The sequence below is a fragment of the Pavona decussata genome, unplaced genomic scaffold (genome assembly GCF_977016875.1).
Source record: "Pavona decussata unplaced genomic scaffold, jaPavDecu1.1 SCAFFOLD_87, whole genome shotgun sequence".
NCBI lineage: Eukaryota > Metazoa > Cnidaria > Anthozoa > Scleractinia > Agariciidae > Pavona > Pavona decussata.
The window spans coordinates 3,976,507-3,988,649 of NW_028145504.1; the positions used below are offsets into that span (position 1 = coordinate 3,976,507).

At 38.4% G+C, this 12,143-nt stretch overlaps 1 protein-coding gene across 8 annotated transcripts in view; it reads left to right on the plus strand.

The window, feature by feature from the left end:
• Positions 1–12,143, plus strand: part of LOC146474863 (uncharacterized) — an 80,549-nt gene that overhangs the window by 21,665 nt on the left and 46,741 nt on the right. For 7 of the 8 annotated variants that reach the window (XM_085116616.1, XM_085116615.1, XM_085116611.1 and 4 more), the window contains exons 15-21: positions 2,339–2,542; positions 3,415–3,558; positions 4,381–4,668; positions 6,787–7,356; positions 9,215–9,388; positions 10,789–10,910; positions 11,815–11,874. In XM_085116616.1, coding sequence (XP_084972742.1) covers positions 2,339–2,542; positions 3,415–3,558; positions 4,381–4,668; positions 6,787–7,356; positions 9,215–9,388; positions 10,789–10,910; positions 11,815–11,874 — 1,562 coding nt within the window. The remainder of the gene's footprint in view (positions 1–2,338; positions 2,543–3,414; positions 3,559–4,380; positions 4,669–6,786; positions 7,357–9,214; positions 9,389–10,788; positions 10,911–11,814; positions 11,875–12,143) is intronic. The other variant, XM_085116612.1, reaches the window with a different exon arrangement.

Genomic DNA, 12,143 nt, shown 5'->3' on the forward strand with positions numbered 1-12,143 from the left:
GCGCAGCTCCACTGCTCACTATATTAATCGCACACAATCCACAGCTCCTTGAGCTCCTTGATGAAGGTTTGACACTTTCTCAGTTCTTTCTGGTTCTTTCTTGTAGAAGAACAAAGTTCAACTTGGAGCTTGATGGCTCATTATAAAACATTAACAAAAAATAGGAAAATTTTTATTTATCCCTGGCCAGTTTAGGAGACGAGACACTTTTCTTCATTCCGAATGACTAATAGTTGTTGTTGTTGTTGTTGTTGTTGTTGTTGTTGTTGTTGTTGTTGTTGTTGTTGTTGTTGTTGTTGTTGTTGTTGTTATGAAAGTCATTACTTGATGTTTGTTTCCCAGAATATTACTGCGGATTAATATACAATCACTCCACAAACCTCAGTCAATTCAGCTGAAGCGAGCATTTTTGTCTTGCTTTTTCTAATTTCTTCAAGAAATTATATTTCAGAATACCTCGCACTAAACTTGAGTTTCCATTTTTTTTTCTTTTCGGAAATATCAGCTGCATTCCGGTTTCAGTTTCAAATGTCGATGTCGCCTTGTCGTGTTATTCGTTTGTCATCCCTGATAATACCCCGTGTTTTAGCTAACCTTTTCACGTTGGATTACTGAAATTAATAAGAAATATAACACCATGTATACAAACAATATGGAAACTAAAGCGATATTTCAGGAAAAAAAAAACAACATTGGCAAGCTTAATTGCAAAACATATAGAGAACTTTAATACCAAGCCATTTGTGAGGCCAAGAGATGGTTATTGCGAAAAACCACTTTCCAAATATACCACCTGCTTTTATTAACTAGCTATTTTAAAACAAGGAGACATAAATCATGTTAACTGAAGTTTGATGTAGCTTACATTCGCCAGAACAGGAATCAATTTAATTATTTCCTGGAAACCATCCCTGAGGGGCTAAATTTGACACGACGCATCAAGCGTGCATACTTCGTCGCATGCACCGAGGCCTAGCCATGCCGAAGCTCGTTCTTTCTTGCAGGAAGCGTAATCAATTTCTTCTGGAATTCAGCGTAGGCGCAATTTATTAACAATAAAATTAAATTAATTTTAAAGTTCAATTCAGTTACACTTTAAAAGGTTTACTTTTGTAGAAATGATACATCTCTGTTAATGTGACGACTTGACAATGGCTGTTTCTATGTTAAGTATTTTGGTGACAGGTGACTAAAGACGACTGGACAACGACACTTCAATACAGACCCATAGCTATTGACAAATTTACCCTCAGTGACTAATTACAACCCCTTCCTTCGCTTATTAATTATAATCATATAATATTTTAATCATTAAAATGATTGTGCGTTTGCCCTTGAAGCAACATGCTACTAAATCCAATTCGGTTAGCGATTAACAATGCTGACCTAATTGTTTATTTTGATTTTCTCCCTGTTTTCCTGTTTAATGAAAAACTGCAGATGCTCCAGGAATATTCCCTATGCAAGGTTCGTGAGTACTTATTACCACTTCAGAGAGGCATGTGCGTGGTGACTACTGTTTGGCACGTGCTAAAATTCTCGACTATACTTGGTTAATCATCAACTCCTTACGGAATCGTTTAAATAATGGCAAACTTTATATATAACGATGTGTCGGTGTAGTTTTCTATCCCTTGAGTACAAGCTAATTCTGTTCCGGAACAATACCAGCCAGCCTTACATAAAACTGGAAAACCCATAATGGGTCAGTAGCATGAAGGTGTATACGCGTCATTACCCTTCCTACTAATGGAGGAGATCATGTACAAACATGGGACGATATTTCTTTCCTGAAATTTGTTTTGGAACCTTTGAGTGCCTTAACTTGATTTGTGTGCTCTGAGAAGCTATTGTAAAAGTTTTTGAACTTAGCCTTTCGGGACGGTGGCTAGTAGCGACCAGGAGCGACGACGTACAGGTGATTAACAGGGTTTTTTTATACGTAAATTTTGCGTTATCGTTCTCTGATACAAATTCAAAAGAACAACATCAAAAACTACTCAAAATCGAACCTATTAGAACACTTTATTTACGCCCATAGCTTTTTTCCGATGAAAACGTAACCAAACATTACACGGTCTCAACAAAGGTTGCCACTCATACGCCTCGTTTTCACGGAGAGGTAACTATGCATGAACTATTGCATCCTCGTTCCCAGGGTTCTCGCTCTTTTTGCTTGTCCCTGGGAACGAGGCTGGAGCTATTATAGATGAGCAGTAACCCTTTTAGCCCCATAATTGAACTGGATCAAACAATGTAAAGTTAAAATAACAAAAATAACTTTTTAATTATGCAACTCTTTAATTGATTGATGCATGCTGCTCCCGACTTGCGTTAGGTTTACTTGCACGTCTTACGCTGCAGCAGGGCAACAGTTCTTCCGCTGATTCTAAAAACGCCATCCCGCAAGGCCTTGTGGGAAGTAGTTTAGGAGTGGTGTCACATCACGCACCGCTCCCAGGTTCTTTTCCATTGTCTCTGCGCAAGATCGTTCCCGGTATGGCTCAGAAGAAGGATGAACTGTATAAACAAGTACAGGAAGGTTAGGGCAAATTGACCCCTGGGTCGATCAACACTTTAAGGCATGTTGTTGCACAGAAAGACCAATAATTTAGGTTCTTGTTGACGCACAGACAGACCAGCACTCAGAGGGACTTTATAAAATAAAAGGGGCTATGCCACACTTATGAAAAAAAGTTAGCTCAAATTGAAGTCAAACTGAACTAAGAAATTGCGGTTTACTGAGGAAATCAAACACGCTTTAAGAGAAGATATAATAATATTAGTTATGATTGGATAAAATAATGTTAAATTTAACTTAATCTCATACGAACTTTAAATTAAAGAAAGTTGGCTGTGGTGTAGCTCCACACGAATATTTCGATTTTGTGGTGTGCTACGTCTGAGCAACCGGCTTCAGTAAACACTTTTTCTTCGTCTAATAACAGAATTAGTAAAAGCACTTCTGGTTTCTGGTTTTTGAAGGGGAAAGATGAGTTCGTTAATTGATAACTAATAATGGTAAATTAAAAAAAAAAACAGACATAAATTTTTAATCTAATATAATTATAATGTAATACATGCCTACTGTTGTTAATGAATGAAACATTAATGTTCCAGTCCACATGGCGCGTTACACAGACATTAAGAAAACATACACACAAATATCGGTTCAAAATGTTGTGTTATCATTCCAGTTTCAAAAAATAAGTTACCGTGTTGTTTCTTTAATTATTACCAATCATTCGAGCAATAGAACTACTAAAAATATTTTATGTTTGACAGCTAGTCCCTCTGAGTTGAAACATAATGAATTGACAATCACAGTTCACGATATATTATTTTAACTAACAACTACAGATAATAAGCTAAGTAAAAAATTATGTTAATGTTATTTTATTATATCATTTTTAGAAATTAACATGAACAGCGTTCCCTCTGTTGGTGCTGTAAACTTAGTTGCCAGTCAAGCGACTAACAATCCCGTTGTCGGCAATCCCGTCCCGCAGCCCGCAATGCCAGCCAAGCCAGGTGTATCTCGCTCCGAACTTTTACCAGGTAACTAATCCCGTATAGCAATTCTGTTGTCTCTTGTTGGTGACATACTATTCATGTCAATAAACTTAAAAATATCAGTATATAAAATATGGAAAAGAAAAAACTTTTTTATTTAGATTCCATCTTACGGCTGGGAATTAGGTCGACAACGAGTTATTTTTGGATGACGATTTATTCTTGGACCGAACATTTCGCGGACGGAACTTACCAATTTGAAGGCTTGGTTATACGCTGTACTCTAGTTTTTCGAATTTCTTCAAAATGGCAATTACATTTCTCTGATTAAGTAATTTCAAGGATTTGTAGATCCCGACTTTAAAAATTACGTACTCCATTTACGATCTGACCCTTCTGGCTGGCCAGTCCTCATTAATGGAAAGCGCATCAAGAAGCAAAAAAAAACACTGAGAATGATGTATTATTCAATAAGTGACATAAGCATACTCGGGGGAAACTATCAGGCGTCGAACCTTAGACCTTCCGATTACTAGTTCGGATGCTCAACCACTGAGCTACAGGAGACTCATGGGAGCTAATGCCATTAAACTAGGTTCATGGGACAAACATCCTGCATACTGCTATTACAAGCTTGTAATACAGGGATACCTTTTAAAATAAAAGATAAAATAAAATGGAACTTTGTAAAAGAAATTTGATATCTTATTTTGATCGATCAAAGATCCAGTATTACTTAGTTCCAGCACTGAGGATTGGCTAGCTTTATCTAATGTGATTCATGATGAATGGTGTGTCCTGGACTCCTGCTATCATATATTACCATCAAAGCAACTGATATTATTCCATTGTATAATCCTTTCGTAGGAGACAACAGTCTGCCACAAGACACGACTGAAGCAGCAGCAGCTTCTATTAACGAGGCTCTCATAAGTCCATCCATTCTAACCCAGGACCAGCATTCCGCTGACCCTCTTTTTGGTTCACTAAACTCGAAAATCACGGAATCATTGGAGAGCCCCGTGGAGGCTCCAAGCGAGGAAAGTTTCACCAATCCAGAGGTGCAAATATCAGGAAAAATTCCCACTGGAGACAACGCGGATGACGGAATCGCCGCTGCTGGTGCCCTTCGAGCTCAAGTTTCCAAAACAAACGGTACGGTGTCCCTGTAATTAAGTCAACGAATAATCAGAGAGATTTGGCAATGCATTCTATAGCCGTTCCCCTTGTTGCCGTCAAAAATATGATAATTGCTGTGATACCTTTAGAATAAAATAATAAAATGTTACAAAAAATATTCTCAGCTGCTAACAAAGTAACATCTACTGGTTGAATATATTTGTTAAAAGTGTTACGATGAAAACAGAATTTGTTGAATCGTGAAAAAATCACACCAGTGTAGTCATTTTACGTTTTCTCTCTTTTGTATGTAAGTTGACATTAAGCCAGTTATTATTTGTTATTTTTGAAAGTATATGACATTAACAGCACTGAAAGAATTAGCTGATAAATCAAAGTGTCAGATCGCTTGAAGAAGATAAATAGTCAAGTTTTTGACACTTAGTATTTAAAATCAAAGTTTCCTTTTAAATGACTAATGTAGTTTTCGTAGATCTTCCGCTATTCGTGTTTCTACACTTTTGCAAATAGTAACCCCATCTAGGTTTTCCCTTATAGTTTGCTAGAATTACTTCTCTCAAAGTGCTCTGCGTAACGCTTGAGTGAAGACTCGGGAGATCATTATTTGAAACCTGTTTCCTATTCTTTTCACATGGATCAACAAACTTGACAAGATTCAGCATAGCGAGAGTACTTGTCCTTCTTCTCGCCTCCAAGGCAATATAGGTGACGTGTTTGGACGAGGGTTTGTTGTTCACAAAAGCTTGAACAAGATGATCCTCTCTTCAATGATAAACAAGAGATTTTAGCCTCCAGATGATGTAGTTTTGAATCATCGCTATCCTAGCATTTTATCTTAAATTAAGATAGAGAAATAACATTCATTCAATGAAAGCTTACCCACAGAAAGGATCGACTTCGGAGCAATATAGACAGCTTGCACAACATTACTCAAATTTCAGTAATGTTCAGTGCATGATCCGCACTTCTTATGGCATCCTGACTCCTCTTTTTGTTCTCCTTTTGTCTTTTTGTCTTTTTGTCTTTTTTTTTTTTTCTTCTTTTTTTAATCGTGTTTTCAGATCACACCGTTTTGGCTTTATTCAAAATTTCAGAACAGTTTGATGGTGATGAACCTATTATAAAGTAACTGCACCCAAATAAATATGACACGATTGAGGTTTAATGACGGGTGATAATCGCTTTCTCGACAGGCTTAGAAGGGGCGGACAGAAACATAGGTCATTCAATAAACTTTCGTTCATTTTTGATTAGTCCAAAACCGTGTTTCCTTTGCTCTATAAAAATACGATGAATTTTTTTTTTTTTTGAGCAACACAAAATTGTCTTTGTATTTACGTAGGAAATACGAATATAGTTTTAAAATCAAGGTCAAAATATTTGGCCAAGACCCGTTTTCCAAAACATTTTCTTGCCTCGGAAGTGAGGAAAATAGCTGCATTTTTTAGAAATGAAAGGGTTTTGTCCATATGAAATTATACGCTGGATAAATTATACGCTGGATAGACGAACTATCTCTTTTACTTAAATGTTATTTTAGCACTCTAATTATGCATCCATTCCTTTGTACAAAATCAATAGTTCCTTGCAGGGCACGAGAACATTTAACATAATCACCAAAAATAAAATGTAATTGATCTTCAACCAAATTCTTGCCACTGGTACTAAAAGACAAGTATGGGGAAAAATGAGGTGAATGTTCAAATCAAAACCCTTTTTCCTCCATTTATTTCCCGCTTGTTCATATTAAACCATTATGAACATGATATCATAATTATAACTATGATTATAATTTTACCAGGATTTTGAAAACGGACTCTCTCAAGTCAGGCCTCTTTGAGAGTGCGCTGCGAATGGTTTTTTGTTGTTCAAACACTAAGTTACCGAAAAAAAAAACAAAAGGCTGCATAATCTTTTTTCCATCTTCTCTCTCTTCTTTGCCCTCTCTTCTCTCTTTTTTAACATTCTGAACCTTCTCGGGGCCATAAAATCCCTGATGCAAGCGTCGTTTCACCAAAACCGCCAAAGTTTCCATGGGCCACCTTTTTCAAAATTCGGGTAGAATTATAATTGTGATTATTATTATGATTATGGTATCACATTGTGATTGTAATTATGATTGTGATTATTTAGCAGGAGATGTCCTACCCTTGGCCACAGAAAAAGGACTCGCAAAAGAAAAGATTGCCGGCAAAACCTCAGCACCAGCACTCCCACCACTCCTTCATAAAGCTGAGCAGGCGCAGAACCTCCCACCGCTGAACCATGGAATGGAAATGGCAGGCGCGTTGCCACCGCTCAATCACAACATGGAACCTGCATCAAGTCTACCGCCATTGAATCACGGGAAGGAAGAGGCCGCGAATTTACCACCACTGTTTCACGGCGTTGAACAGGCGGGGAATCTCCCACCGCTAAATCATGGGAATGATGCTTTGCAGAGCTTTAACAGCCTTCCCCCGTTGAATCACGGTACAGCACAGGCAGAACACCTCCCACCCTTAAATCACGGGATCGAGACTAACGGTCTCCCTCCCCTAAACCATGCAAACGAGCAGGCGGGAATTCTGCCTCCTCTCTTGCACGGTGTGGAGCAGGCTGAAAACGCTCCAAGCTTGAATGACTTTGAAAAGGGATCTTCACAAAAGGTTGATGCCTTGTCTGCCTTCACGTCTCAGGTTGAGAATGCATTAAACAATAATGGTAAGCAACCTTATAAAAACACACCTTTAGACTTAAATGGGGTAGGAAAAGATACTTTAGTAATGTCAAAAGATTTCAATGCCCGCACTGGGAATTCGAATGCACCTCAGGGAGGTGACAATCAATCATTTGTAAACGACGGAGGCGATTTCCTAGAGAATTACTACAATACGAAACAACCAGTCATTCAAGGAAAGGAGGTCATCGACCGACAGCCATATGTGACTAACAACGAAAACGTTGACGACTCGGAAGTCAAAGAAGCAGTACTTCCAGAACCTGATGAAAATGCTCAAGCAAAGAATTCTGTTCCGCCTTCTTATAACGATAAAGAGGAACTTCAAAAACTTCTGACTGCGGACGAAATGTCTCAAGGTGCGATAACTTCAACGATGGAAGCGAAGTTCGGAAATCAGGGTCCTTCAGGTATAATTTCCTTGTCGGGTATTTAGTTGGATTATTAAGGGTTTTCTTGTGATTTTGTCTATCTGAATTGAGGTCTCAAAATTTAGTTTTCTTAATATCTTGATGAGATGAAAATTATATCTGATAATTTCATTTAACACTTCGACGGACAAAACAAATAAGAAAAAAAAATTGAATTCAGATTAAAATGTGTTTTAAAAATAGTTCTTCTGGATAAAAAAAATTCAGCTTATGGGAATGACATTTATTCCTTGGATGCCAACACTACAAAAATATTTCGGTAGAAAAACGTTAGACCTACGAATCACGAGTAAGAAAACAAAGGCTTTTGGTTTCCTTTTTCCTTGGCTTTTTTGCTAATGAAACATCGCTTGACGCAAACTTGAAGTATTTTAGAGTTTAGGATTTCCAGTCCAATACGGTTAATCTTCCAATGCCACGGGAAAACAGATAAGAAGGCTTGGTAGCGTTGCACATTTTATCAGTAAATAATCGGCCGAAGAATATAAAATTAAGGAGACCGTATTACCATCGACAACAGGGCCATCAAAAGATCCACTCGCAAATTTTCTTCGCATATGGCAGAAGAACCCACAACCACATCCTAGCTCATACCCACAACAGAAGCTTCCAGATAACTCAAGAGATTCGGCACCTGGAAAAACCGTGTTTTCAAAACCGGACACGAATAACAAAGAATCTCTGAGTGACAAAAGTAACAAGGCCGCCCTAAAACAGGAAATTGCAAAGGAAAAAGCCGACATTGTGGACTCGCTAGGGAAACTTGAAATGGGTCTGGAAGAAGCTCTAGCGGAAACGAGAGGAAACATCCCAACGCCAGTACCGGCAAGCAACTTTGATGGCAACCAACGGTTCCAAGTTCAAGTTCCTAATCCGGTTCCATCTTACTTTCAAACCGTGGGAGACAAAAGCTCCAATCTCTATAACGGACAGTTTAATCCGACGATAAATAAAGTAACTGAAGCAAAACTTTCTATACCGCAACTTACAAGTAATTCCCCTAATACAACTTCATTTATGCAGTTCCCTGGTTTGGGACCTAGCCAGGTGGTTAATAATTATAACGCAGGCCCGAGAAGGCCTCAAGAGCAGCCTTTGCCTTATTTATCAAATGAAAATATAAATCAACCAAAGGCTAATGATGAGTTCCAGCGCCTAGTCCCTAACCCAATAGCTAATGAGTTGACATCGAATGTAAACATGCAAACTCAGAGCTTAAGGTTTAATCAGATAGCTGCTAAGCCATTAAATCTGAATCTGGGGCTTAATACTGTTGATAATCAACAGAGAAACAACACAGAATTTGACGACGGTAATCCCCTAACTAGCCAGCCACCGTACAACAATGACTTTAATTTACCTAACATGCCTTTTGCTAACCAGCGTTATGTTAACCAATATCTTAACTCAGGTGAAATGACACAGAGCTACGTTGGTAAACCTCCCCTGTCTCCCCCTCTTGAGCATGCGTATCCTTTGAGCCATGAACACGAGGCTCTTCTCCCACCATTAAATCACCAGCAGCTGCCAGCTTCTGAGACCTCCAGGTATAACGGAAACGATGTGAATGCATTCTCAAGCCAAGGTAAGAGACATTCATTTAATTTCGGTGAACCTAAGAAATAAGGCTGGATGTACTACCAATTTTTAGATAAAGAAATCCACATTCCGTTTGGATTATAGGTTAATGTAATGTGGCCCGTACTTGACCCGTGTTTGGGTATAGGGGTGCCACTGGGGGTTTGAAACCCTGACCCCGTTTAGGACGAAAATAATACCCTGTGTAGGACAACGCCCTCTTTTTTAAGACCCTATTTAGGACAAAGGACAACATCACCAATCACAACAGAATAGGTCATTTATTTTTGTTCTTCCTGTCATCAGGATGTACAGTACTAAGTAATTCTGTCAATAGGCAGTTATGTTGCAATGCTAATTGAGTGGAATCGGGGGTGGAATTAAAGATACTGAAAACGATAGCGCTAATACCTGCTACAGACAAACGTCTCTGAGTTCGGATTGCCAAATACTCGACGACAGTCTTGCAACTGTACCCTATCTAGGACGGGTACAGGACAGACTCGCTTGAAATTATATACCCTGTTCAGTCAGGGCAGAGGGGCCAAAAACCATACCCTATCCAGCGGTACGTCCCCGTATAAGCCATATAGGGGAGTACCCCCTCCCACCGGGAATGTGACTATACCGTTAACAAGCCGTATGACTCTCCAACTTCATTTGCTGAAGAAGCTGCTAGGATTGCCAGTCAACTTCAACTTTTGCTATAAAATTTCATTTCGAAATAGTGAATGCCATTACAAAATCAATCTTCAGTTTACTGCACATCTTTTTCCACGCTTGACACAATTTACCTGTATCTAACTTCTAGTTCCGGTTTTTTTCTAATTATGATTGATTGATTGATTGATCGATCGATCGATCGATCGATCGATTGATTGATTGATTGATTGATTGATTGATTGATTGATTGATTGATTGATTGATTGATTGATTGATTGATTTTATTTTATTTTATTTTTTTTATTTTTTATTGTCTTTATCGTTTTTTATCATTTTTTGACATTTGTTGCTATTGGTGTAAGTCTTGCTCTTACGACACTCGTTTGAAAAAACCGCTCCAACTAAATCTACACTAAACTACGCTCCCAGAAGAGCTTTTGGCTTTACACTGTATTCATGACGCATCAGGGATTCTCTTAAACTGCACCAGTTCTTGTTCTTATGCTTACTTACAATATTCTTGTGTATCGCTGCAAGTAACCACAGTAATATCAAGTCCAGGTCGACTCGAACCAAAAGCAGCGTTCTTTGCTTTTTTCACTTTGCTTGTCTTCCTTCATTGGAAAACTCAAACGTTAAATCAAACAGTTAAGCTTCTCTGTCGGTTCGAGTCGCCCACTTTTTAAGACAATGGAATTTGAATAATGCTGTAATTATGTCAATGAATTTACTTACCACCAACAGGGGAAGCAAGGTCTAACCCAGCACCTCCAATATATCCCTTCACCATTCCCCCTGAGGGAGAACAGGAAAGCCAAGGTTACCATAGCGAGCAAGGAAGTGACAATTACCATGAAGTACCTAAGGTATGACGTCATTGTCACCTGTAACCGTATTTCAACTTTCAGACTTACACAAAAGACCTCAGCTGTAACAATTAAAAAATTGAAAATTGAAGCATTAGGGCTTCAGTTTTCTTAAAGAACCGCTGCCACCAAGCAAGGCTTTGTTTAGTTTTGGTTTTTAGCAACTTTCCAATGGCTTCCTCTCGACGTGGACAATGACAAAAATTTGCTTTGCGACAAATCTGATTATTCCTCCACCTGGCGTCGCTCTTGTGTTTGATTGGCCAGTTGAAAGTGAGGCCGTCACAAAAGCTGTCAAAAGTCCAATTTAGACTGTGCGTCTTATGCTTACCACTGTCACATGACTGCTGTAGCGTTAGCTGTTTGTGCCATTTTTCTGCAAAATCTTACAACATTTAACGTACAGTGCGTAAGAACTTAGGAAAAGGTCTGATATTTACACGAATTTATTTTATTTATTTCATTTAAATCAATATTTATACCGGGTGTCCAGTTAAGCAAGGTTAGTTTAAATGGATCCCTGATACAGTAATAATTTACAAATTTACAGGAAACGTAAATGGACTAGACATACATAATGGTTACATATACTGGGTCATAACACGAAACATTTCGTATCGCAGACTTATAACTGTCAGAAAGACGTATACAATAAAACATGTGCCATCTAAACCGGCCTTAGAGACGTCAAAAGTTTGTGAGAAACTTCTTGTACTCAAAAACTTTGGAAGTCGAAAACGGTTGGGCGCGTAAAACTGCAACCTGCTGGCTTGTAATGTAACGGATTATTTGACAATATAAATCTTTATTGACTGTACTAACAGCTACGCGAGGTACTAACGTTACTTTCTCTTTCTTGTTGTTGTTGTTGCTTTTTACACAATGTTTCCCATCCTTCCTTCAGGCTAGTTTCCAAGCCTCCGCTCGTGGATCTTTGCCATCAGCCCAGTTTCCCAAACAAGAGGTATGGTGGTTACTTAAGAGTTAACACACTAAAGCAAACTGAAGGTGCATCTGAATATGCCCAATCTGGGAAAACTTAAGCAAATGAACATTAACTACCCTACATCTCAAAGAGTAGGGCTGGCCATTTAAAAATTTTGTAATGGGCAATGTACCCAAAGTTGACGAGCTAGAAAAGATAGGAGGCAGACATGATTTCGTACACTTTTATTTACTGTCAGCGACAACTGGAATACCAAAAGTTAAATTTACTTTGGATAGACGTCTAAA